Genomic DNA, 26,701 nt, shown 5'->3' with positions numbered 1-26,701 from the left:
CGCTAGCCAGCTCATCCCCAATATAATGGGAGCTCCTCCCAAGGTGGCCACATTAAACGCTATCAGTTCGGTGTGCCTTGCCACCTTCATTATCATTGGGACGGTCTGCAAGCTGACTTCTCCTCCCAACAGCTCCCTGCCATCGATCGTGGTCACCTGCAGGGGGTTGCTTAAAGGGATCGTCTGTATCTGGTGTTCAGCTGCAAACTCTTTGCTCATGAAATTGCAGGAGCTGCCTGAGTCCAACAGCGCCTTTATCTTTAGAGGGTGTCCGTTTGGCAGCTCTAGCGCCACTTCTATCACTAGGGCGGGTTTAGGAGGTTCTGGCGTGGGCACTTTCACTGCTCTTTGGCCTGGCTGCTGTGCCCCGACGGTGGCAGCCAGGCGTTGGCTTTTACTTGCTTCGGTATTTCTTCCTCTCTTCCCTCCACAGCTCCTACCATCCCTTGCCATTCCTTCCTCTGGGGGCAGACTCTGGCAAAGTGACCTGGCTGTTGGCAGAGATAGCATTTCCGGGCGCCTTTTCCCTCCTTCTTTCCCCCCTCACTGGGCTTTGAAACTGCGCGCGCGCGCGCTGTTCCGATTTCCATCGGCTCTGCCGGCGGGAAAGCTGGCTCTGGAATGTCTGGAATGCGGAACTCCTTCCAACGTTCCCCCTTCCCTTCCCGCCTCTCCAATGCTCTCGCCTCCTGGCGCGCTCCTATGGTCAGCGCTGATTTGGTCAGCTGGTCCATAGACTCCGCCCTGGGCGCCCGGGAAAGTTCGTCTTTCACAGCCGAAGAAAGCCCTTCTTCAAAGAGCATTTGAATGGGTTCCGCCGATAGATCCCACCCCAATTTATGGATCAACATGGTGAACTCAGTCCAGTACTCACGGACAGATCGGCTCCCCTGTTTGCAAGCCATTAACTGTCTGCGGACCACTCCCTGTTCAATATCGCTGGAAAACATCAGATCCATGGCGCGAAAGAACTTCATCGTGTCCTTTAGGACGTCACTATTCGCTGCCATCAGGGGTCTAACCCAGTCTCTCGCCCCCTTTTCAAGATGCCCAATCACGAAAGCCACTCGTGATTCCTCGTCAGGGAATTCATCAAACTGCAGATTGAGGGCATATTGCATCTCTGTCCGAAAGCCATGATAGTCTTTGGGCTCCCCCCCAAACTTCTGCACCAATCCTGGTACCTTTCTGACGAGCTGGGTGTCTTTCCCCTTTTTGTCTGCATCCTGAGCCCTCCTCTCCTCAAGCCTCGCCGTCTGCAGCGCTAGCTGGACCTCCAACACCCGGTACCTTTCTTCCAGGCTTGGACCCGCTCCAGCTCCTGCTTCTCCGGTTCCGGCTGGGTTGCTCATGATGCCTTCTCCTGCACAAGCTGCTCACGAAGACTGTCGGAATGCTGTGATGGGACGATGAGCTGCTTGTGTGTAAAATCCTAGTCCCTCAGAGTTTGGTCAAGTTTGCAAACCTCTGTCTGTAACGGAGCCCCTTAAACATGGCTCCGTCAGTCGCTGGCAGATTCCGACAGTGGTTGCTTTCGGAATCGCTTCCAACATAAAAGCTCCTTAACGGAAACACGTCTTCTGGACTCTCTGCGTGACAGTTTCCGGCGAGGAGTGGGTGTCCCTACAGGAGGTCCTGAAACCTCCCCACTGTTTTCGCTGGAAGTGTCTCTGAGCCATCCCTCCAGCTCCCTTTCCCTCAGCTCAGCTCCTCTCCCCCTACTGGTTCCCTCTTCAGCTGCTGAGTCTCTCCCAACCTGTGTGAGCCCTTTCACTTCCCTTCCTTCCGATGGCAGTTCCCTGACAGTCTGGTTTGACAAAGAATGCCGGAAGCTAAGATCCCTGCTTAGGAAACAACAAAATAAGGTAAAACAGGAGAGGACTTTGTCATCTATGGTAAATTTCCACAGATGGCGCTCTCACTATAAAAACACCTTAAAACTCAAGAAATCCCTTTACAGGAAGGAACAATGGGAGGCACTTGATAAGGCGATTAAATCGCGAGACGATAGAAAATTCTGGGCAATAGTAGCACAGGGAGTCTCATCCAAAGGAAAAATTGTAAACAGCAGTATTCCATCCGATGTGTGGTATCAACACTTTCTCAAGCTATACACACTCTCAAATACTGCTAATTTGAGTCCGTTCCTCCCATTGAAGAATGAGCATCTAGCTAGTTGGGATCCTGTTACGGAATCAGAGTGCCTACAGCTAATTAAAACTTTAAAAAATGGCAAAGCTCCTGGTGAGGACATGATCCCCCCTGAGGTTTTTAAATCAAATGCCCAATGGTGGGCCATCTTTTTGGCCAAACTTTTTACGGCAATAAACAACACATGTAAAATCCCAGCAAACTGGAAACTAAGTGTGGTAGTCCCTATCTATAAGAAGGGAGACATTCAAGATCCAGCAAACTACCGCCCTATAAGCCTTCTGGACATCGCATACAAACTTTATACCCGGTACTTATTAAACAAGCTGGTAGATTGGGCGGACCATTCTAACCTGTTCAACCAGGAACAGGCAGGATTTAGAAAGGGCCACAATACGATAGGTCACTGCATGGTACTACAGACCCTGGTAGCTAAATATGCAAAAGCGTATAAGAGCAGACTCTTTGTGGCCTTCGTTGACTTGACATCTGCCTTCGACTCAATCTGTAGAGATAGACTATGGAAAAAATTATATGAAACGGACATTGACAGACGACTTTTAAAAATTCTCAGAGAGTTACATACAGACATTACAGTCAAAATCAGAACTGGGTCATCGGGAACTCTTACGGACCCACTGCCATTGGGGAAAGGGGTCAAACAGGGATGCCTGCTAGCCCCATTTCTTTTTAACTTTTATATAAACGACATTGTTCAGTACATGGCAAAGTACAAGTCATCGGCTCCAGCCCTTGAAGGTAAACGCCTGAATATTTTGCTATATGCCGATGACATGGTTTTAATGGCACTCACCCGAAGAGGCTTACGCAGCATGCTGGAGGGGATCGCAGCCTACTGTTCCCATAATTCACTAAAGATAAACCATGACAAAACAAAAATTGTGGTGTTCACTAGAGCTCGCCACACCTTTAGATGGTCTTTAGATGAACATGTGATTGAACAGTGCCCTTTTTTAAAATATCTGGGTGTTACATTCCAGGCTACATCTAGCTGGCTAGCCCACTTTAAGGCTGTAACCATCCTAACACGAAGAACAATTGGTGTTTTGCTTAGTTTCTTCCATACCAGGGGAGGACAATTGGTGATCCCGGCATTAAGAGCTTTTGTTGGGAAAGCTATTCCCCAGATGTTATATGGGATAGAACTCTGGGGGTGGAACCAGAGGCTGTTGGAACGGCTTGAAATTTTGCAAAACTACTATCTCAAGAGGATTCTAGGCCTTCCTCAAGGAACCCCAGCAGCTTTCTTGAGGGTGGAGGTTGGTTTACCCTCTGTGTCTGCCAGGGCCCACTTAAGATTCCTACGATTTTACATCAACCTTGCAAACACTTCAAACACCTTATTGGCCAAACAAGCCTTTGTATCTTTTCAAAAGAACACCACTTGGCGCCAAAACTTATCTGAGATCCTGGTTAGATACACCCTACCGGAGTTTAATATCCTCAAACGGTGGAGCCCGGACAAACTCCGGAAATGGATCCTGGAGAGAGACGCTCTGTTAGATACCACAAAAATACAGATCCCAGGGTCCTCCCACTGGTTTCCCCGACTGAAAGCAGTCAAAATCTGCGCCAATTACTTGGCGAATATCACCAATCCCACTCTTCGGAGAGCCTTTACTATGGCCCGTTTTCAAACCATTCCTACGGCCTATCTGTCAGGCAGATATGCAAAAATCCCAGTAGAGCAGCGGATATGTCCTTGTTATATGAGAACCAAAGAGGATCTCATACATTACATGTTGTATTGTCCCATCTATTCGGCCTTCAGGGATGCGATGTTACAAACTATTCCCAAATCAATAGTCAACTCTGAGGACCAAGTAAAGTTTTTACTGGTGGACGCTGATCCACGGATTTCTCACGCGGTAGCGGTCTTTGTGGTGAAGGCTATGAAAACTAGGGTATGGTTCCTGGATGAAACGGTGAGGTCCCTCCCATTGCTCTCCTAACCTGTTGTTGTATCTTCTTCCCTGAATGGTGGGGTTTATTGGGTAGTTTCCTTGCTGGGACAGCATGGCATGAATTTTAGCTTACTTTTATAATCTTTTTGTTCATCTTTTAATAATGTTTTATGGTATTTTGTGTAAAGGCATGGACCTCACAAATTTAATAAATTTGTTGTTGTTGTTGTTGTTGTTGTTGTCTTCAGAAGACTGAATGCCAATATCCAAAACTCCCCCATGGGTATTCAGGGTAGAGGAGATCACATACCAAAGCCTCTCATCAGCTTTGTGCTTCCTGAAAGATGGGAGGAAAAGGTTACGGTCACATCCCAGCCTGGCGCTGTGAGCGCCTATCCCAGCTGCAAAGCCCCTTTCTGGAGCTCATTTCCACCTCCATCTCCTGCAGGCTACATTGCTGCAACCTGACAGCTGGTGCATGTGAGCCCCTTTCAGAGGTCCTGGCATCCAAGCCGTCTCTCTCTGAGCTGGATCTGGGAGAGAACAACCTGGGTGATGAGGGGATCAGGAAGTTGTGCGAGGGGCTGAAGCACCCACAATCCAGGTTGCAAAGACTCACGTAAGTGGCTTCTTCATCTCTCCTAATTCCCCCTCCTCCAAGAGTTCTTCTTGCCATTCCACAACTGTGCCCTGCAAAAATCCGATCTGCACGTAACAAATTTCATAGAATTGTAAGGGACCACAAGGGACGCGGGTGGCGCTGTGGTCTAAACCACAGAGCCTAGGGCTTGTGGATCAGAAGGTCGGCGGTTCGAATCCCCACGACGGGGTGAGCTCCTGTTGCTCAGTCTCTGCTCCTGCCGACCTAGCAGTTCGAAAGCATGTCAAAGTGCAAGTAGATAAATAGGTACCACTCCGGCGGGAAGGTAAACGGCGTTTCCTTGCGCTGCTCTGGTTCGCCAGAAGTGGCTTAGTCATGCTGGCCACATGACCCGGAAGCTGTACGCCGGCTCCCTCGGCCAGTAAAGCGAGATGAGCGGCGCAACCCCAGAGTTGGCCACAACTGGACCTAACGGCCAGGAGTCCCTTTACCTTAACCTAAGGGACCACAAGGACCATCTAGCGCAGGCAAGTCAAGTCCAACTTCAAATAGGTTGTGATCTACTACCCAGTATCAAAAACTGGCAGTGATCTACCACACTCTCCCATTCTCATTATTCAGCAAGTGTTCCTTTCTCCCACCCCTCCAAAGTCATTTAAGTTTGTTTAATCAGTTAATTAATTAATTAATTAATTAATTAAAGGATATTTATTTCACAGATACAGTAGTTTTGTTTGGATATAATCATGACAGATCCAAATAGTTACTAGATGGACAAGTAACTAAACAAGTGAGAAAAGAAACTACAGTAGTACCTCAGGTTAAGTACTTAATTCGTTCCGGAGGTCCGTTCTTAACCTGAAACTGTTCTTAACCTGAAGCATCACTTTAGCTAATGGGGCCTCCTGCTGCTGCCGCACCGCTGGAGCATGATTTCTGTTCTTATCCTGAAGCAAAGTTCTTAACCTGAAGCACTATTTCTGGGATAGCGGAGTCTATAACCTGAAGCGTATGTAACCCGAGGTACCACTGTATATTTTTATATTAATTTACACAGATCTGAGAAGCCAGTTGGAGCACCCAGCTTCTCTCTCTCTTTCTCTCCCTAAACCAGCCCTTTCTCTCTCTGAGGAGCCATTTAGAGTGTGCTGGGCTTCTCTCGATAGATTGATCAATCAACTGATTGACCAAAACCAATCCTGCAATCGACAGATCGATCGCGATCGACGTGTTGGGCGTGCCTGATCCAGCCCCCTGCAATGCAGGAATCGTTTGCCCAACCTGGGACTCAAACCCACAACCCTGAGATTAAGTCTCATGCCCTAGCAACTGAGCTATTTGAACAAATGAAAATGGGTGTAACCTTCATGTAAACATTTGAATAAGATCAGCCAAAATATAACCAAACCAAACTCTTCTTGTGTGTGGCATTTGGGACGTTCAGATCCAAGTTTGTTATTTTGCCTGTGGGACATATTCTCTCTTCAGTTTCATCTTTCCAGGTGTCACAAATGCCCTTCATCTTCCTTTGCAGGTTGCACCTTTGCGGTCTCACAGCCGGGGCATGTGAGGATCTGGCCTCCGTCCTGGAATCCCATGAGAGCCTGGCGGAGCTGGGCTTAGGGGGGAACAGCCTGGGAGATGAGGGCGTCAGGCACCTGTGTGTCTCACTGGCGAAGCAGCACTGCAGACTCCAGAGGCTGGCGTAAGTAATCCCCCGCCAATCTTTTGTGCATGTTGTTTAGAGTTCATCAGGCAGGCGGGTAGCGCTGTGGGTTAAACCACAGAGCCTAGGGCTTGCCAATCAGAAGGTCGGCCGTTCAAATCCCCACGATGGGGTGAGCTCCCTTTGCTCGGTCCCTGCTCCTGCCAACCTAGCAGTTCGAAAGCACATCAAAGTGCAAGTAGATAAATAGGTACCACTCCGGCGGGAAGCGGCTTAGTCATGCTGGCCACATGACCCGAAAGCTGTCTGTGGACAAACACCAGCTCCCTCAGCCTATAGAGCGAGATGAGCACCCAACCCCAGAGTTGTCCGCGACTGGACCTAAAGGTCAGGGGTCCCTTTCCCTTTCCCTTTAGAGTTCATAGTCATTCATGCTCAAAAGGACAATCTTAAGTTCTCCAAATTTCCCCCTCAGTTTGTGATGTCACTCAAGTCAGTTGTCTCTCCTGCCCTTCTTATCATCGGCACACCCTGGTTACCTCCAGGTTGTCAGTATTATTATTGGGGAGGGTGCGGGGAGCGTGTCTTCAAGCACATATCAGAAATTTAGGTCTGCACAATTAAAGTGGATTAAAGCACTGTGAGACAGGGAAACGCACTGAGGAGCCGGCGTTTGTCCACAGACAGCTTCCGGGTCATGTGGCCAGCATGACTAAGCCGCTTCTGGCGAACCAGAGCAGCGCACGGAAACGCTGTTTACCTTCCCGCCGGAGCGGTGCCTATTTATCTACTTGCACTTTGACATGCTTTTGAACTGCTAGGTTGGTAGGAGCAGGGACCAAGCAATGGGAGCTCACCTCGTCGTGGGGATTTGAATCGCCAACCTTCTGATCGGCAAGTCCTAGGCTCAGTGGTTTAACCCACAGCGCCACCCGCATCCCTCAGCACCAAACAGAGAAGTCCTAAACAGTTGGAGTGGTTATGAGAGAGAGTTAGGACCATAGCTGTCAACATTTCCCTTTTTAAAGGGAAATTCCCTTATTCCAAATAGGATTCTTCGTAAGAAAAGGGAAAAGTTGACAGCTATGGTTAGGACCTGAAGGCCTTGGAATGGATGGACTCTAGGCTGTTCGTAAACTAGGTCTCTGCTGTGTTCTGGGGAGAGAAAATGGGCTCCCAGGAAACTGTTCCCTGCAGTTTCTGGCATCAGCTTAGAGGCTTCCAGGTCTCAGTCAAACTAGCCAGATGGCATCAGCTTTGGCAGCCATGATCCTCTTTGCCTCAAAGCTTCGCCAAGTGGATGACCCCACTAGAGATTTGCAAGCAGACTTTTCCCTCTTGGGGGAGCCTCCTTTCTGACGATGCGGTTTTTCTCCTCCTTCCTCCTTCCAGACTTACAATGTGGACCCTAAATCGCATCACCCAGAAAAAACTGCAGGCAGCTCAGGCTGCACGCCCTCAGCTGATCCTGACCTCCTATTATCCACCCGGCTGTGCCGCCTTCCCAGGGGACGAGTAATGGGATATTCACACAACTTACCACTCGAGCACCAGCAGATTGCTTGCAGATTGTGTGAAACCAGAGCCAAGCACCACCGATGATTGCCACCCACCAGGTGTTGAGCTGCAAACAGCCACTTGAACATTGCACTGCCTACATGCATGTGTGAATTGGCCCAAGGCTTCAGCCGTACTTCATTGTGGCTGGTGACCCTGCCAGGTAACAGCCCCTCTAGCCTGAAATGGAGAGCAGCAGGCCATTGAGATGTCTGACCTACACAGACGAGAAACAAAACCTTCTAAGCTACCCAATGACCTGGATTTTCCAAAATCAGGCGTGGTGCCTCCTGGGAGCGAGGCAAACGTGGCTCATTTTTGGCAGCTATCGGGCTTTGGGCTTTCTGCCCGGACGCTGAGGTCCAGCACCAAGGGCCTTCTGGCGGTTCCCTCATTGTGAGAAGCAAAGCTACAGGGAACCAGGCAGAGGGCCTTCTCGGTGGTGGCGCCCGCCCTGTGGAACACCCTCCCATCAGATGTCAAAGAGATAAACAACTACCTGACATTTAGAAGACATCTGAAGGCAGCCCTGTTCAGGGAAGTTTTTAATGTGTGACATTTTAATGTATTTTTAATCTTTGCTGGAAGCCGCCCGAGTGGCTGGGAAACAAATAAATCATTATTATTATTATTATTATTATTATTATTATTATTATTGTCAGTGCCACATTCAAACTTGTGATTTATAAGGGAAGCCCTTCTGAGGGCAACAGCGTAGTATTGTTAGGAATTTGGGGGCTCAGCCTGGATGACGCCCCAAGTCCCTTCCAGTTCTTGGGATCCTGTATTGCAAGAGGTGGAATGTGTAAGGGAAACCTTTCCAATGCAGTCCCTTTGTCTAGGTCAGTGGTGTCCAAACTTTTTTCAAAGAGGGCCAGATTTGATGAAGTGAAGGGCCGTGGGGGCTGACCAAAATTGTTAACATTTTTTTAGGATTGAAGTTGTTGAGCTTCTTTTATGATTTTACCCCAAAGTTGTTGAGTTTTTTTTAAGTTGTTGAGGGTTTTTTAGGGTTAAGTTGTTGAGGTTTTTATTAGCCAAGTGCTAGGTAGGACAATAACCAAGAATCACGTGAGAGCGCTGAGCTAGGAGCAGGCTGAAAGATGAAGACACAGAGACCTGCTTGCTCTGTGCTGCGACTAAGACAGAAGAAGTTCAGGCTGCGAGCCCCTCAAAGCTTATGCTCAGGTTGTTCCAATAAAACCATATCCTAAAGACAGCACTATCTCTACATTTCCATACAGCTCTTCATCTGAGGACCCCAATACACAGTTTAAAAGGCCATGGATTGTTTAATTAGCCCGGATGCCTGGGAGAAGGGAATATTTTTGGCTGGCACCTGAAGATATGTATGTTAGGATATTGCTGTTCTGTTCCACCCTAAGAGGAACAGATATGTGGATTGTTGTATGTCACATGTCTGTTTACATTCCAGCACAGCTTGCTGGGAACTTCTGTTTGTGTATTGCTTTTGCTTAGTGCTTCTTGCTCTTAGACATGAAGGAGAGCAGACATATTTTCTTTGTCTTGATCTATGCTGAATAAACTGCTTGTAAATATGCCTTACATATGCCTCTGTCCGCCCTTCCGTTGTGAAGAGTTAATTACTCTGCTGATAAGAGCATGCTCCAGCTTCTGAAGAGTTCTGAAGCTGCGGGTCGCTGATTTATGCTATGCCAGGGACCGGAGATCGCCCAGCTACCAGCCGGTGGGCTGAAGCCAGCTGGGGGCCTGCAAATTGCCCCCGTTTCCTTGGACGCATCCCAACAATGTAATGAAGTCTTCAGCCGAACCTCCCTGGGGACAGCATGTCACGAGCAGGGAGCCACTGCTCTTGTGTTGCTGCCCTCCGGACTTCTCGTGGAGGAGACACACAATGAAGGGCCTCAGACGATAAATGCAGAGTCCGGGTTGCTTCATATGGGGAGAGATGGTCCTTGAGGTATTGCAGTGCTCAACCATTTAAGGCTTTAGAGGTCCAAACCAGCACTTTGAACTGGGCCCAGAAACTAATGGGCAGCCAATGCAGTTGGGCCAGAATCAGTGCAACATGCTCAAACCGTCCTGCACCATTGAGCAACCTTGGCAGCTGAATGCCAGCACCACTAGAAGCATTGGTCTGCATGGTGCTTGCATAGGAGAATAAAAGCACCATCAAAACACACCTGTGGAGACAGAGGTGACCTACGATTACCTATGATGGTAGAGGAGCCCTTGTAAAAAATAAAAAAACCCCACTTATCCATGTTTTTCAGCACAGCTGCACTGGAAAACACTGGCTCTGAGATAGGAAGTGAGTTGATGGTAGCTGGCATGATGCGAATTGTGATCCCAAACATCTGGGGGCAACTAGGTTGGAGAAGGCTGCTGTAGGGTCACCTGTGAGTGGCTTGCGACCTTGGTGTCCGCCAGCAGCCCTGAAGTGTTCATTTTTATTTATTTCATAAAATTTATACACTCCTTGATTGTAAAAAAAGAAAAAACAACCCGAAAGCTCAAACCGGCTTACGAAAAACAAATAAAATGGTAATTCTCAATAATAAAAAATAACTCAAGTTTTCCAAAATTGAAACTAACAACAAACTAAAAAGAGATTAAAACTCACATCAACTTTTTAAACATCTGGGCACGCTTGTATGAACAAAAATGTTTTTAGCAGGCGCCGAAAAGTGCAGTGCAAAGGTGCTTGTCTGGTATCAATTGGCAGGGAGTTCCAAACTGTAAGCGCTGCCACTAAGAGATTGATTTTTTAGAAATGCAGAACTAACTGTTGAGAAAGTGGCGTGCCGAGAACAGTGCATTGCAAACATGGGAGCCCCCAGAACACAGCGCTAATGAGCTAGGCATTTATTGGAGAATATTACAATATGCAATCTTCCCGTTTAAAACCCAGAATTCTCCTGCTTGCTTCGCCTCTCGCCACCATGTCTGAGGACCCGCAGGCCTTGATCCAAGGACAGTTTCCTCTCCAAGATCTTACTAAGGAGGGTCACTTTCTCATCAGAAGGCGCCGTGCCTACAAACTGCGAGTAGCGGCTTCGCTCCCCAGATCCCTGGCTGGCGGCGGGTGAAGCGGTTTGACCAAGGGGCACCCTCCCTTCCGTAACCTCTTTTGCTACTGCCTGCTGTGGCCCAGAAGCTGATTCCGTTGCCATATTACTCAGGACGAATCTTGCTTCCCAAAGCAAGGCCGTTTGGGAAGGTTTTGCCTTCTTCAGGGACACCAGGGAATGGCTGTTTTTTGGGGAATTTTCATGCCTGCGGCTCCCCGTTGCTTTGCCGCCACTGCTGCCTCCTCCTTCCTCCTCCTCCTCCTCTTTTACCATCCAGTCGCTTCTTGCGAACCCTTCCTCCTTGCTGTCCCAGTCCCCGACCTGCTCCCACTCCCACTCGGTGCTGAACTGCGACATGCTCCCCACCGACACGGGGCGTTGCTCCTCGGAGCCCGAGGAGGTGCCCTGCTCCTCCTGTCCTTCCACCGCCGCTTCGTTGTCCGGGGCCGAGTGCCTCTGGAACCCTCCCTCTGTGCCCAGGAAGCCTTCCTTTGGAGACGCAGGGAGCGCTTGCCACTCGGAGTCTTTGGGGCTGTCGCTCGAGGCCTCCTCCAGGCCTCGGGCTCCTTGATGGAGCGGGGCCACCACAGAGTCCTCCTCGCTCCCTTCCTTCCAGGAAGGAGATTTCAGGCTGAGGCATTCCTGGCACAGGGACTCTGAGGACCATCTTCCCAGCTCCTTGGTGGCAGAAGATGCCTGGCGCCCTGTGTCGGTGGCCCAGTCAGCATCTCTCATGGTCTGGCTGGGCGAGTCCATCCTCTTCTCCCTGCCCCAGCCCACCTTCCTGCCTCCTGTCCGCAGGCCGCTCCTTGACTTCACCTGGCGAATGCTGCCGGCCATCCTGTAGGTTCTGGCCACTACCTCCTCATAAGACGACTGGGGTTCGACGGCGTACGCCTGCTTCAGGAAGGCCTGTTGGGGGGCAAAAAGGCTAGCTTGCTGTGCACTCTCTGTCCCCTGCAGAGGCCTAAGGTCTGCCTCAGTGGCTTCTTGCTCTGGCAGAGAAGCATCCCTGATGCTATCTCCAGACGATGGACCAGGAACTTGCTCAATATCCTCTGAGAGCAGAGAAGAGGAGCCTCCCTCTTTGCCATTTTCTGCACCTTCCTCTTGCTCCTGCTGCTGCCATCTCTGCTCTACTGCCAGCTGTGAGGAGGAGGAGGTGGCAGCAGTGGCCTTCCTCGAAAAATGGGACGGAGAAGAGCAGTTGGGTAGCTTGCAAACCTTCCTGTGCTCCCAGCCAGCTTCAGAGCCCTTTGGCAACAGCGGAAGCTGCCCAGGTGGAAGGTGGCTGTCGTCTGCCATCCCTTCAAAGCTACCCTCCGGCTGCCATGGAACCCTCGTCGTCGTCTTCTTCTTCCTCTTCCCAAGGGATGTATTTGAAGAGCGTGCTGCCAGGTGAGTGATTCTTCCGCAGGTATATCTCACCCTCTGGGAGCTGGGATTCCTCTCCAGCCGACGGCTGGCATTGTGTACGTACTTTGGGGGTCTGCGAGTGGGCTGTGAGAGAGGGGGGACCCCAGGATCCTGGATCCTGTCAGGAATCCTTGAGCGCTGCACTTGCCTGGCCTTCTTCAACCAAGATCCCTGCAAAGGTTTCTCCTGCAATCGGCTCCTGCGGGGAGCTTCTCTCGGGGCCTCCCAGCCACCCCTTGCCTCCTGGGCAGCTGTGTGGTTCCGCGTTTTCCCACAGAGGCAGAGGGACGGCTCTTCTGTTTCCACCCATGACGCCTCTCCACTGTCTTGCCCTAGTTCAGGAAAAAGCTCTGCGTGGTAGATGCGTGGATCTTCCCAACTTGAGCTGGATTCTTGTTCCGTTTCCGTCTTAAATGGGGTGTCTGATGTGTCGAGGGTCTGCTCATACGTGGACGGCTGTTCCTCCTCCTCTGGTCCATGAGCATGAAAAATAAACGCCCTCGCCGACTCCTGGACCACTTTGGGAACGTGCCATCGGTGCTCCACTTTCAGGCCCCGGATGTGCTTCTCCAGATGTTCCTTTGTGCCTACATGCAAGAAATGCAGCTGTTTGGCACCAACTTGGACCTCCTTTGCTTTGCGTCCTTTCTTGGTGCCTGCTCTTGTTCCTGCGGCAACGCCCTTTGCTCTTGCTGCAGCGATTCTCGCTCCTGTGCCGGTCAAAGGACTCTCCTGTAGTCCCCGGGGAACTGGAGCAAATGCACGCAGCGACCTCTGGACGGTGGCTGGCAGGCCCCAGTCATGCTGGATCTTCTTGCGTTGAATGTGGAACTCCAGAAAGTCCTGGAGATGGCCGGCAAGGAAAGGCAGCTCTCTCTCACAGCTTATGCTTGTCGCAGAAGTGGCAGACGGGGCCGCTGCCAACAGCGTTTCCTCCTCCAGCTCACCTGACACGTTCTGCCTGTCCTGGCGTTTCTCCACAGAGCTTGCCAGCTCAAATGGGGAGCGGATACGAAAGGCCTCTTGATAGTCACGGGGGTGAGTTTCCGGCCCCATTTCTACAACAGAAGGGGGCCTGGGAAGCCGAAACGCTCTCACGGCTTCCTGAGCGTGTTTTTGGAGGTCCCACCTGTGTCCTGCAGTCAGACTCCTCACGTGCGCTTCCAGACGCTCCTTCACCTCCGAGTTGATGAACAAGAGCCCCCGAGTCGTAATTTTGACGTTTCCCTCATCCCAAGGAAACGGATGGGCTACGCTCTTTCTTGGTGGCCTTTTCTTGTGCGACTCAAGGGGAAGAGGGGCGAATGCCTGCAGGGACTTCAGCACGGCGGAAGGCAGGCCCCAGGAATGCTGGAGTCTCTTGCGTTGGATGTGGAACTCCAGAGCATTCTGGGCCTCGTGCGGCAGGAAAGGAGACGTCACCTCAGGAAAGAAGAAAGTTGACACATCAACATGGGCAGCTGCAGCAGCTGCTTCTCTCTTGTGGTGGAGTTTTCCCCCGAGCTTCTGCGTTGCCTCTCTGCTGGAGTCGTCTTCATTGTCTCCTTCTGTCCCAGAAGCCAACTGGTTGTCGCCTTCAGTCTCTGAATCAGCCACATCCTGGGGGGATTTTGAGGGAGGAGGCAAGGGCTGCCGTGGCCGACCCAGTTCAGGTTGGGAAGCAGGCCTGGAAGTCATGAAGGCCCTCAGCGACTGCTGGACGCGTTCCGGAAGGCCCCACCTGCGCTTCTCAATCATACGCCTCAGGTGGCCGTTCAGATGCTCCTTCCTTTCTGGGCTGAGGAAGGAGAGGCTCCGACTAACACTCTGCATGTCTCCTTCCTCCCAAGGAATCTGACGGGCCACAATCTTTCTTGGTGACCTTTTCTTGTGCGACTCAAGGGGAGGAGGGGAGAATGCCTGCAGGGACCTGAGCACAGCGGAGGGCAGGCCCCAGGCATGCTGGAGTCTCTTGCGTTGGATGTGGAACTCCAGAGCATTCTGGGCCTTTTGCGGCAGGAAAGGAGACGCCACCTCAGGAAATAAGAAAGTTGACACATCAACACGGGCAGCTGAAGCTGTTGCTTCTCTCTTGTGGTGGAGCTTCTCCATTGCCTCTCTGCTGGAGTCGTCTTCATTGTCTCCTTCTGTCCCAGAAGCCAACTGGTTGTCGCCTTCAGTCTCTGAATCAGCCGCATCCTGGGGGGATTTTGAGGGAGGAGGTGAGGGCTGCCGTGACCGACCCAGTTCAGGTTGGGAAGCAGGCCTGGAAGTCATGAAGGCCCTCAGCGACTGCTGGACGCGTTCCGGAAGGCCCCACCTGCGTTTCTCAATCATACGCCTCAGGTGGCCGTTCAGATGCTCCTTCCTTTCTGGGCTGAGGAAGGAGAGGCTCCGACTAACATTCTGTATGTCTCCTTCCTCCCATGGAATCCGACCAGCCACAATCTTTCTTGGTGGCCTTTTCTTGTGCGACTCAAGGGGAGGAGGGGAGAATGCCTGCAGGGACCTGAGCACGGCGGAGGGCAGGCCCCAGGAATGCTGGAGTCTCTTGCGTTGGATGTGGAGTTCCAGAACATTCTGGGCCTCGTGCTGGAGGAACGGCAGCCTCACCCCGGGAAATAAGAAAACACTCGCTTCATGCCCCACACGTGTCGCTGTTCCCCGCTGGCCTTGCGAGAGGACCTTTTGCTTCTTGGTTGCCCTCCTCCTGCCCTCTGTTCCCTGAGGAGAGCCTTTGTTGTCGTCGTCACTCGTCTGATAATCATCTCTGGCCGCCTGCCAGGATTTGCACTGGCAAGGCAAGAGACCCACTTCAGATCGGGAGGGGGGCCTGGAGGCCAGAAAGGTCTTCAGGGATTGCTGAACGCGTTTCGGGATCTCCCACCTGTGTCTGGTGGTCAAGGTCGTAATGTGGGCCTCCAGGCGCTCTTTGGTGTCTGGCTTAAGGAACGAGAGGTCGTTGGCGATGACCCTCACTTCTTCTCCATCCCAACGATGCGTCTTGGGGGCGTCCTCTCCCCAGTGGAGGGCAAACGGGGCCAGGGCATCGAGGGACTTCTGCAAAACAGACGGAGCGGCCCACGCATGTTGGATTCTCTTGTGTATGATGTGGAACTCAAGCAGCTGAAAGGCCTCATCCGTGAGGAAAGGTGGCTGCAGCGTGGGCGATATCTCGACAGTTGTGCCCATGTTTCTGGCCGGCCGTTGTTTCCTCTGATGACCCTTTGGCTTTTGAGGGGATGCTTTTTTGGACGGCTGCAGCGCCAGGGATTCTTTGCCCTCAGAATAGGAATGTATTTTTTGCCGCTGCGACGAGACGCGATGGTGTTTGGAGACTTGTACGGGAGATCTCCTTTCTCCAGCATGGAGAAGCCCCATCAACTCTTCTCCCTCAGAATGGGAATGGATTCCACACTGCTGATAGGAGTCGCGATGATGTTTGGAGACTTGTACAGGAGACCTCCTTTCTCCAGCCTGGAGAAGCCCTGGTGACTCTTCTCCCTCAGAATGGGAATGGATTTCCTGCTGCCGGGGGGAGTCACGGTGATATTTTGAGAGTTGTACAGGACGCTTGCTTTCTCCAGCATGGAGAACCCCTTTAGACTCTTCTGTCTCAGAATGGGAATGGACTTCGTGCCGCTGGGGCGAGTCGTGGTGACGTTTTGAGAGTCGCACGGGGTGCTTTTTTTCTCCCGCACTGGACTTCTGTTGAGCAGGAAGAGCCGCCCTCACTGAACGCCGAACCATCTGGGGCAGCCCCCACCTGTGCTCTGTGGCCCACCTCTTCACGTGGGTTTCCAGGCAATCCTTTACATTTGGACACAGAAAACGCAGGATCCGGCGAGGAATCATCGCCTCCGTCACAGACTGTGGTGGGTGGGCAGCTGCGCCCCCTTTCCCTTGGCCCCCCGATTTCTCAGGGCTGAGGAGTACTACTGCTCTAGCCTTTGCAGGCCCTTGCAGCTCAGGGGGAGGTGGGGCAAAGGCCCGTAGGGATTTCTGCACAGCGGACGGCAGGCTCCAGTCATGCTGGACCCTCTTGCGCTTTACATGGAATTCAAGATATTCTCTGGCCTCATCTGTAAGGCATGTTGTTACCACTGGCAACAGGTCTAATTCTCTCTTTGGAGTCTCTCTTCCATGCCGTGAGGTTTCCGGGCGCCTCCCTCCTGGAGATAGCTCTGAAGGTTGCCCTCCTGTTCTGGGTAGTTGCTGCCGTTCACTTTCCACCTGCTTCTCCAGCAGGCTCTGGGCTTCTCCTCCAGCTGCCTGGAGGCCCTGGTCACCTGTGCCCAGTGGCATTTGGAGGTCTTTGCTGCAGGTGTATAGTGGAATTTGGTCAGCTTGGGAAGGCGATGCAGCTGCCTGGAGGCGCTGGCCACGAGTGCCCAGAGGGGTTTGGAGGTCTTTGCTGCAGGTGCATAGTGGGATTTGCGTCTGGTCAGCATGGGAAGGCGATGTAGCTGCCCAGAGGCGCTGGCCACGAGTGCCCAGAGAGGTTTGGAGGTCTTTGCTGCAGGTGCATAGTGGGATTTGCATCTGGTCAGCTTGGGAAGGCGATGTAGCTGCCCGGAGGCGCTGGCCACGAGTGCCCAGAGAGGTTTGGAGGACTTTGCTGCAGGTACATAGTGGGGTTTGTGCCTGATCAGCTTGGGGAGCAGACCCAGGAGGCAGGAACACCTTGACCGACTCCTGGACTAGTTTGGGAAGGCCCCATCGGTGTGCCGCAATCCGGCTCTTCAAGTGGGCCTCCAGGCTCCCCGCTGTGACGGGATCCAGGAAGACCAGGCGCTGGGCTGTCACGACTCTCACTTTTACTGCACGGGTTGGAGACCTTTGCAGTTTAGAGGGGGGCCGGGGAAATGCAGAGAGGGATTTCTGAATTGTGGCTGGCAGGCCCCACGTGTGCTGCAGCTTCTTCCGCAGAACGTGCATCTCCAGAAGATTTGAGGAGTCCTGTGTGAGGAAAGGTGCCCCCCACTTCCAGGCTTTAAGGCCTGTTGCTGCAGGGCCCTTGGGTGTTTCTCTCCCCAGGGCCTTTGCCGAGCTTCCGACTGTGGCGACTTTTCCTGGCAGTGGCTGCCCAGGAACTTTCCCGTACATCTTGGTCAAGGATTTGATTTGCAAACCAGGTAGGCCCCAAAGACACGTGAGATGCTTCTGCTTGATGTTCAGCTGGATCTTCAACAGAGCCTCTTGCTCGACAAAAAGCAGGAGGGGCCTTCTGGGTCTCACCCCAGAGGGGAGGGAAGGAGGTTTAGGGAGAGGGGCTCGTCTGATGGGGCCGGCAGGTGCCTTCATCAACTGGAATTTGCTCTCCAGAGCCTTCTTCTTGAGATGGGTATCCAGAGTAGCTTTGGTGGAGCTCTCCAAGCATTGATTCTTCACTGGGGGAACATTGGAGGTCTTCCTCAGCCTTGCATCAGCCGCCCGGGATCCCGTGGCCTTTGTCAATTTCTTTTCCTTGCCACTCTGAGGAAGCGGAGCCCTTCCTGGGGGAGGAGTGGGGAGAAATTGCTGCAGGGAGTCCAGGACCTTCCGTGGCAAACCCCACCTCCGCTGCAGCTTCCTCCTCTGAATGTGAAATTCCAGGAGGCGGCACATGCGCCGAGGAAGGAAAAGCAGCTCTTGATGCAGGACGCAGATCGGAATGCTGGTCTTGGGAAGGCCGGGCAGCCTGGGTGGTCCCTGCATAAAGCCCCAGAGCGACCTCTGCACGAGGGCAGGAAACTCCCACATGTGCTGCATCCTTTTCTTCCTGACGTGCAGCTCCAATTCCTCTCTGGACAACCTCTGGAAGAACAGCGTCTCCACTGCCAAAAACTCGAAGGCGGCCCCTCTGCGCCTGGCCGGAGTTCGGAAGGGCGGCCGGGGGGCCATCGCAGCCACCGCCTCCACGTAGCGTGTCCCCAGCCCCCACAGGGAGGCCAGGTAGTTGTGATGCACGGCCAGTTCAATCTGACCCATTTGATCTACACTGAACAAGAGGCAAGAGCTACGGGGTCTCAAGGTCGCCAAGCCGGGACGGATCAGCCTGGGGAGAGTCTGGCTGAGGGACAGCGATGCCCTTTGCCTAGAGTGTCTGGGCACAGCAGGGAAGGCTCCTAGGTGCACCTCCAAACTCTTCTTAGTCACGTGAAGCTGCAGCTTCTCCAGAGACATGCCCTCCAGTGGGAGACACAGCTTGGCGGAATGCGCGGCCGCACCCACCATCCTTCTGCCCTTCTCCCTGACCGGCTCAGCACCCTTGGCACCAGCTGTCCACGGTTTGGCACAAGCCCCAAAGCTGGACTCCCGCGAAGTGCTTCCTGCTGGCAGCATCTTCTCCCCCGGGAACAGCAACTGCATCGATTCGAGGATCCTCCTGGGCAACGCCCACTGCCTCTGGAGCTTCAGCCGCTGGATGTGGTGCTCCAGGCGCACGCGGGTGCTGCGAGGAAGAAACAAGAGCTCCCTGTGCAGCGTCTGGACCCAGATCTTGGTTCTGCGGGAAGCCCCTGGAAGCGGCACCTGTCCTGGCAGGGGGGGACCTTGCATGAAAGCCCTGAGAGAGCTCTGGACAGAGACGGGGAAGCCCCACTCGTGCTGGAGCTTCTTCTTTCTCACGTGCCGCTCCAAGGACTCCCGGTCCTCTTGCAGGAGAAACAGAGTCTGGGCCGGGGAGAACCCGAGAGAAGCCTTCCTGGACCTGGGAGGTTGTGGGTGTGGCGCAGGGGCCATTGCGCTCAGGGCCTCCACGTACCGCTGGCCTAGCCCCCAGAGGGAGCTCAGGTGTTTACACTGCACAGACACCTCAATCTTCTTGAAGTCCTCGGCCAGCACAAAGGTCAGGACGAGCTTCCGGGGCTGCAAGGGCTTGACGCCACGGAGAATCCGCTTGGGCAGAGGCTGCCTGGACGTCAAAACCACCCGTCTCCAAGAGCTCACAGCAACGGCCGGGAAAATCTCCCAATGCACTTCCATGGACTTCTTGGCCGAGTGGACCCTGATCTTCTCCAGGTTCTGGCGTCCCACACTGGGGAACCCCCGGGACACTGCGTCCGCTTTCCTTTTACGGCAGACGGCGCAGAGGGTGCCCACGACGGGGGTGACAGGGAGGCTTTCAGGCCCAACTTTCCTGAGCGTGCTTTTCGCCCCCCGTTCAGCAGGTGATTTCTGCCGGTGGGCAGCAGCCTTGAGCTCCGGAAAGAGCGACCTCAGAGACTCCACCACCCTCCTCGGCAGCCCCCAAAGGCGCTGCAGCTTCATCTTCTGCACATGCAATTCGAGGCGGTTGCGGAAGCTCTGCGGAAGGCACAAGTCCTGCACCAGGACACGGGCAGAGACCCCCGGCTGCCTCAGGGGAAGCAGAGGGGGCGGCTCACAAACGAGGTACCTGAGCGACCTCTGGACAAGGACTGGGAAGCCCCACTCATGCTGGAGCCTCTTCCTGCTGACGTGACGCTCCAGAGCTGCTGCTTCCGTTCGTGGAAGGATCGTCACTTGCACTCCGCTGAAGGTGAAGGCTGTCCTCCTCCGCCTGGAAGGTCCAGGGGACCTCATTGCCCTAAGCGTCTCCGCATAGCGGGTGCCCAGCCCCCACAAGGATGCCAGGTGGTTGCATTTCACCGACACTTCGATCCGGCTCACCTGCTCTGCGAACACCGAGAGAGGCAAGGGTCTGCGCGGCAGCAACGGCTTGTGGCCCGGGCGGATCACCTTGGGGAGAGGCCTCCTCAGAACGAGGAGCCTGTATCTCCAGGAGACTCTGACGGCAGCAGGGAAGACCTCCAAGTTCATCTCCAGGCTCTTCTTTGCAAGGTGGGGCCGCAGGACCACTTGAGTCTTGGCCAGCTGAGTGGGCAGGAGCAGCGGTGGGGCTGGAGCAACCATCCTCTGGGCCTTCTGCCTTCTCTGCCGATCGACAGCATAGGGCTTGGGGCCCATTATGTTGCCAAGCTGACCCTGTGGGTAGAGGAGCTTCATGGAGTCAAGGACCCTCTGGGGCAGCCTCCAACGCTGGTTGACAATCCTTTTCTGCACATTCTTCTCCAGCTCCCTCTGGGTGGCCCTGCTGAGGAAGGAGAGCTCGGGTATGGAAATGGACACCGCACCAGCCCTGGCGTTCCTGGGGCGAACCTGATGACAGGTTGATAGGAGGATCCGGAGGGACCTTTGAACGAGCCCCGGGATCCCCCAGGCGTGTTGCAGAGTCTTCTTTCTGACATGCCACTCCAGCTCCTCTCGGGCCTTCGGACAGATGAACCGAACGTGTGTAGAGGTGAAGCCAAACGCTGCAGATCTTCTGGGCGAGGGGAAGGTGGGCGCTTGAAACACGGCACCCGGGAACAGCTGGGCAAGGGACCTATGGTACAGCGAGGGCAGCCCCAAGCGACAGGTCAACTTCTTGTGGGTAATGTTGAGCTGGATGTGACTGAGAGCTTGCAGGTCCAGAAAATGGATCTGCTGGGATCTCGGCTCTGGAGGTCTCAACCCGGGTGGGATGACTTTGGGGAGCGCAGGCTTCGGGGCTTGAGGGGAGGCTTTCCGAAACTGCTGGATTTTAGGAGCAGACGCACCCAGCTGCTTCTCAAGGGCTCTCTTGGCCAAATTCCTCTGCAACGCCTGCTGCTTCCGGGCACAGCTCAGCGCCGAGCAACTCTCCTTTGCAAGCTTCTTGGAGGAGCTCGGCTTGGAGCCCGTTATGTTGCCAAGCTGACCCTGTGGGTAGAGGAGCTTCATGGAGTCAAGGACCCTCTGGGGCAGCCTCCAACGCTGGTTGACAATCCTTTTCTGCACATTTTTCTCCAGCTCCCTCTGGGTGGCCCTGCTGAGGAAGGAGAGCTCGGGTATGGAAATGGACACCGCACCAGCCCTGGCGTTCCTGGGGCGAACCTGATGGCAGGTTGATAGGAGGATCCGGAGGGACCTTTGAACGAGCCCCGGGATCCCCCAGGCGTGTTGCAGAGTCTTCTTTCTGACATGCCACTCCAGCTCCTCTCGGGCCTTCGGACAGAGGAACCGAATGTGTGTAGAGGTGAAGCCGAACGCTGCAGATCTTCTGGGCAAGGGGAAGGTGGGCGCTTGAAACACGGCACCCGGGAACAGCTGGGCAAGGGACCTATGGTACAGCGAGGGCAGCCCCAAGCGACAGGTCAACTTCTTGTGGGTAATGTTGAGCTGGATGTGACTGAGAGCTTGCAGGTCCAGAAAATGGATCTGCTGGGATCTCGGCTCTGGAGGTCTCAACCCGGGTGGGATGACTTTGGGGAGCGCAGGCTTCGGGGCTTGAGGGGAGGCTTTCCGAAACTGCTGGATTTTAGGAGCGGACACACCCAGCTGCGTCTCAAGGGCTCTCTTGGCCAAATTCCTCTGCAACACCTGCTGCTTCCGGGCACAGCTCAGCGCCGAGCAACTCTCCTTTGCAAGCTTCTTGGAGGAGCTTGGCGTCTTCTTCTGAGGGAATGTAGGCGTCTCTCTAGGCTGTGAAGGTGGCTTCATTTGCCTAAGGGCCTCCTGCACCCTCTGGGGCAGCTGCCAATGCTTCATCTGGACCATTTTCTTCAGGTGGTGCTCCAGCCTCTTCTTTGCTCTCTCAGCCACAAAGGAGAGGGCTTGAGGACCCGTCACCACAGTAACACCCACAGGGCCCCGCTGGGGCACAGGACGCGGAGCAGAGGGCACAAAGCCTTGGAGGGACCTGAGGAGGGCTGAGGGCAGCCCCAGAAGGTGTTGCACCCTCTTCCCCAGCAGGTGCGATTCCAAGCTTGCTACTACGGCCTGGTCCAGAAAGGAGATGTCAGCTGCTGTAAACACGAACGCCTGGGCCCTGCTGGAAGATGGGTCCCTCGTGCTACGGGGGGCTTCACTCCTTCCCTCTTGAGGTGACGTCGTCTTGCGTCCCCGGCCATGGCTGGCCTCACTGGGCGAGCTCTGCGAGTACATTCTCATCCGGAGAAAGAAACTCTCTGTGTCTCTGCCGCTCATCTGGGATTCCGCAGAGCTCTTGACCCAGCCGGAGTCCCTATGGTGCTTGCGCGGTTTACGGGGAACCTGGCCGCACCTGCAAGATTTGCCGCCCTCCAAGCTGCTGAAAGACAACTCGGACAGGTCGGAAGCAGACGCCGTCCAGCTCATCTGTGACATCTCTTGCGTAGTGGGTGAGAAGAGGACTTCTTCCTCCTGTCCGATTAGGCCGCCAGAACGGTGGCTGCTTCCCCTTGAGCCCTCGGAAACACGCTCTGCGATGGAGAAGGTTTGCTCCCTATTGTCCGCCGGGAAGTTGGAGGAACGTAGAGGCCTGCCGCACGAGGCTGGTCTTGTCGGGGTGACGGGAGGATCTCTAGAGATGGGGTCAGGAGCGCTGGCACTCTGTGGGAAGGAATCAGGTGCGTCAAGCTGGAGCGGGCGCCCCACACAAGGCCCATGGGAGAGCGGGGCCCGGATGCTGGGGAAATTGTAGCCGCCTGCTCTGCCGCCGCTCATCAGCTGCGAGGCCTCCTGAGCTGCTTGCTCACACACCTTGCAGGCCACGTCATCACACAGCAGTTGGCGGACAGAGCTCCCAGGAGCCCTCTGGGCGATGCCGTCTGGTAGCCTGCAAAACACCTTGTGCTTGATACCTGCGATGGGAAGAAAAGGCTTTATTAGATTTCTAGACCACCGTTATCTTCCAAGGATCTCAAGGTGATGTTCATGATTCTCCTTCTCCCCATTTCATCCTCGCCACAACCCGCTGAGGTAGGTAAGGCTGGGGGATATCCGGTTCCCAACGTTGTGATAGGTAAAGGACCCCTGGATGATTAAGCCCAGTCAAAGGTGACTATGGGGTTGCGGCACTCATCTCGCTTTCAGGCCGAGGGAGCCAGCATTTATCCACAAGCTGCTTTCCGGGTCATGTGGCCAGCAGGACTAAACTGCTTCTGCAGCAATGGAACACCGTGACAGAAGCCAGAGCACACAGAAATGCCGTTTACCTTCCCGCCACAGTGGTACCTACTTATCTACTCGCACTGGTGTGCTTTTGAACTGCTAGGTTGGCAGGAGCTGGGACAGAGCAACGGGAGCTCACTCTGTTGCGGGGATTCGAACCGCAATCTTCTGATCGGCAAGCCCAAGAGGCTCGGTGGTTTAGACCACAGCACCACCCGGTGTGATAGATCAACATTGTGATAGATGACAAGCTAAAAATCAGTGATATTCTGATTTATCACTATATCTGAAATAAGGACGGCTTGACGGTTTTCCTTGCATCGTGCTGAGGCAGCAGAGTTAACAGGCTGTAGGAATTGAGAGCAGCAGTGGTTCGCTTCATGGCTTCCCCCACATTGTCCTTTTTGCATAGCAAACACACACACACACACATCATGGTTCGCAATATATTGCTAGGTCAAAAAACAATATCGTGATATGGACCTCAAAATGGTTTTGGATGATACATTGATATATCGCCCAGCTCTGGAGGTAGGTTAAGCTAAGAAATAGTGATTGGCCCAAGGTCACCCAGTGAGTTTTGTGGCTGAGTGGAGATTCAAACCCTGCTCTCCCAGGTCAAAGCCCAAAACTCTAACCGTTACGCCACCCTGGGGCTCCTGCTCCCAGTTAATGGCGCCCTTCTGCAGTTTTGTCATGGTGAATTTATCTTCTTTCTTTCGAACTTTAATAAGTAATCAAGAGAGTTCACAGCAAAGCAAAGAAACAGGTGGCAACTTCCTGTTAGAGATCCATAGGATATGGCTGGATATGACCTTGGGACGTGAAGTCCCTCTCTACCTGGTTTCTGATGGACTACGACGAAATGGCAAAAATTACCAGGAATTACAATATTTTAAGCCACCCCTGCCAAAAAAATAAAAATTAAAGCCCCCTATCCAGGCAAAAAGGCCATGGATAGTTAAAAGCCCCAAAGGCCTGATTAAAAGAGGAATGTTTTTGCCTGGTGCCTAAGCATATGTGACAAGGGCACCAGGCGAGTCACCATGGAAAAGCCTGTATTTCAAGTGTGAATTTCTTCCGGTATGCACATTTGTATGTGATTTTGCCGGGTAGAATTTTTATCCCAAAGAAAATGGGAGAAGCGCAAATCTCAAAGAGAGGCTGGGCTTTCCTTCTCCCGCCGCTTCTTGCCAAGGGTGAATGAGGCAGGATCGCCTGGGAATGCAAACGGAATCGAAATTCTCCCTTCTTCCCACGACCAGCTTGGCAATGTCCCAAATGCAGAATTACGACTGGAGGCAAGTCTTCCCTCTGTAGAAGCTCAGTCCTGGCAAAGAACTCTTAATTATTGGCTCCGTCTAAATCTAAATCCACCTGGTCTACTGCCCTTAGTGACACAAGACCCCCATAAAAGTGTGTGGTCCAAAATTGTGCACCAAAAAATCATCTCCTGCGGACTCCACCCACATCAGCTTCTCATGAGGGGCCTTATTAAAGCAAAAAGGCTAATTGGACAGCGTCTGAAGGACTTAGAGCAACAGAACAATCTGGCCATTATAAAGGAATTCTGTCCTTGGTATGCCTTTTCCCCCCCTTCTCAGTTTGATTCCCTGGCACCATATTTGTATAAATTAACTATCCCAAAATACAGATGTGCCTTCTTCACACTGGCCAGACTGGATGTGATGCCCTCTGCCGTACTTGAGGGCAGATACCAAAAGATTCCAACTGAGAAAGGACTCTGCCTCTGTGGAGATGGCAATCTGGAAACAGCGGCTCATATTCTCCTGTCCTGTCCCCTTTATGAAGATCTGAGGAATGAGATCATCACCCCACTCTTACTCACCATCCCAGGCCGCCCATCTGAGGCCACATTGGTCTTTCTTTTATCAGATCAAAATGATCAGACAACAGCAAAGGTTGCTAGGTTTATCGAGGGTACAGTGAGATTAAGGGCCACTATCTGAACGATAATCTTGGTCATTTGATTGCCCTTTTTACCCATTGCAGTCTTTTTTATTTGTATATATTTTATTTGTATATATCGCTTGTTTTATGTTGCTATGGCCGTTGGCTAATGCGAATAAAGTTTATCTTATCAAAGGTCTGCACCCGAGGAAAGGAGCTGCGGCGAAGGAGCTGGGGGCCTGGAAGGAGACTTCTTACCTTCCTCGATCTTCTTCCGCCAGTCTGTGACCTTCCGAAAAAACTGCAACGAAGGAAGAAGCACAAGCAGAGAGAGGTGTCTGTCTTGGCAGGGAACAAGGGAACAGGAGGCCTCTGCCTTTGTTTCTTCTCACAGCCCTCCCAGACCCAAAAGACTTATTAACCTACATCAGTGGTTTTCAAGCAGGGTGCCATGGCCTTGAATTGTGGTCAGGGGCAGCACTGGCCTCAGTCCCTCTTCCTTTCCCTTCCCTCTCTCCTCTGATGCCCTCTTGCATCTCTGATCCCAAAGGCTTGCACAGCTGTTTGTTGCAGCAGCCCTGGCTCCAAGCTCCCCAGGCAAAGACTTGGTGGGCCAGCCAAAGAGACTGACTTACCCGTTCTGCGAGAGAAAGGAGCTTTGGTGAAATTTCGGGGCAGAACGAAGGACGTCTGCAGTTTTTCCGCAGCCAGGAGTGAGCGCTGGCCAACATAGGGAAACCTCCCAGAAGTTTCCACATGAAATAGAGAACTAGCACCAAGACGGCATTCTTGCTCAGGGAGGAGAGCAATTTCCAAAGGAGAGCGATGCTTTTGTAGGAAACCATCTCCAAAGTCGAAACAAAAATCCACGGCATTGCGTTCCTGGCCAATGCTGGAGTTGCTTCTGAGCCGGATGCCGGGAGCATTCTGGAGCGCATCACAAACGTTTCCGTGCAGGCGGAAAACACCTTTATTGCATCATCGTTGAACGTAAGAAAGGTCTGCTGGATCCAGCCAAAAGGGACCCATCTAGGGCAGCCAACCATTTGACGTGTGACGGAGACCTGGGTACGGGAAGGCGAAGTAGTCTCCCTACATGAGATAACACCACCAGGTTTCTCTGTCCTCCATCAATCGCGGACTGTGGGTCGGGGGGGGAGGAGTAGCGTTGTTAATCCGGGAGGATTGCTCTTTCAGAGCTCTGCCATCACCGGCGATCTCCGGCATTTAATGTGTTGGTCTCGTGTGGGGCACCAAGGAGAGCTTGGCTGTCTGGCTGGTGTACCAACCACCCAGCACACCTGCAGCCACCCTGTCAGACCTGCTGGAGGTGGTGGCGAGCTGGGCCTTGGAGTTCCCAAACCTACTGGTTTTGGGAGACTTCAACGTCCATGCCGATGCCGCTCCCTCCTCACAGGCTCTGGACCTAATGACTTCCATGGCAACACTAGGGCTCTCCCAGTTTGTTTTGGGCCCCACTCATCAAGCAGGCCACACGCTGGATCTAATCTTTGGGGCTGGCATAGAT

At 53.2% G+C, this 26,701-nt stretch overlaps 2 protein-coding genes and 1 long non-coding RNA gene across 4 annotated transcripts; 2 read left to right on the top strand and 1 right to left on the bottom strand.

Annotated features, from left to right (window-relative positions):
- The first annotated feature begins 1,716 nt into the window (after positions 1–1,716).
- Positions 1,717–9,466, top strand: LOC308469104. The gene is made up of 2 exons (XR_013982005.1): positions 1,717–1,805; positions 9,259–9,466. It is a non-coding gene; the product is annotated as an uncharacterized lncRNA (long non-coding RNA).
- Positions 4,355–9,466, top strand: LOC308469103 (ribonuclease inhibitor-like). Its single transcript, XM_081024436.1, has 3 exons — positions 4,355–4,695; positions 6,212–6,382; positions 7,736–9,466. The coding sequence occupies exons 1-3, from the start codon at positions 4,421–4,423 to the stop codon at positions 7,860–7,862; spliced, it is 573 nt and encodes a 190-aa protein (XP_080880562.1). The 5' UTR covers positions 4,355–4,420; the 3' UTR covers positions 7,863–9,466.
- A 1,266-nt stretch (positions 9,467–10,732) lies between these two features.
- On the bottom strand, positions 10,733–26,086 carry LOC308469105 (uncharacterized protein). Of its 2 annotated transcripts, XM_081024438.1 has the most exons (4): positions 25,809–26,086; positions 25,432–25,474; positions 22,852–22,952; positions 10,733–22,701 (listed from the first exon to the last, which is right to left on the bottom strand). In XM_081024438.1, exons 1-4 carry the CDS (start codon positions 26,046–26,048, stop codon positions 10,783–10,785), a joined length of 12,303 nt encoding a protein of 4,100 aa, XP_080880564.1. In that variant the 5' UTR covers positions 26,049–26,086; the 3' UTR covers positions 10,733–10,782. The 2 variants fall into 2 exon arrangements, with proteins under 2 accessions (XP_080880564.1, XP_080880563.1); XM_081024437.1 differs by having other exon boundaries at positions 10,733–22,952.
- Positions 26,087–26,701: the final 615 nt, after the last annotated feature.

This window comes from Podarcis pityusensis (assembly GCF_964106645.2).
Source record: "Podarcis pityusensis genome assembly, contig: HAP1_SCAFFOLD_414, whole genome shotgun sequence".
Classification (NCBI taxonomy): Eukaryota; Metazoa; Chordata; class Lepidosauria; order Squamata; family Lacertidae; genus Podarcis; species Podarcis pityusensis.
This window is presented reverse-complemented; position numbering and strand designations above follow the sequence as displayed.

Coding starts and splice junctions, on each gene's coding strand:
- LOC308469103 (XM_081024436.1), top strand. CDS start 4,421: ATGGGAGGAAAAGGTTACGGTCACATCCCAGCCTGGCGCTGTGAGCGC. Junction 4,696..6,211: donor TCCAGGTTGCAAAGACTCAC/GTAAGTGGCTTC, acceptor CTTCCTTTGCAG/GTTGCACCTTTGCGGTCTCA. Junction 6,383..7,735: donor TGCAGACTCCAGAGGCTGGC/GTAAGTAATCCC, acceptor TCCTCCTTCCAG/ACTTACAATGTGGACCCTAA.
- LOC308469105 (XM_081024437.1), bottom strand. CDS start 26,048: ATGCCGTGGATTTTTGTTTCGACTTTGGAGATGGTTTCCTACAAAAGC. Junction 25,475..25,808: donor TCCTTTCTCTCGCAGAACGG/GTAAGTCAGTCT, acceptor CCTTCGTTGCAG/TTTTTTCGGAAGGTCACAGA. Junction 22,953..25,431: donor GCGGAAGAAGATCGAGGAAG/GTAAGAAGTCTC, acceptor TTCCCATCGCAG/GTATCAAGCACAAGGTGTTT.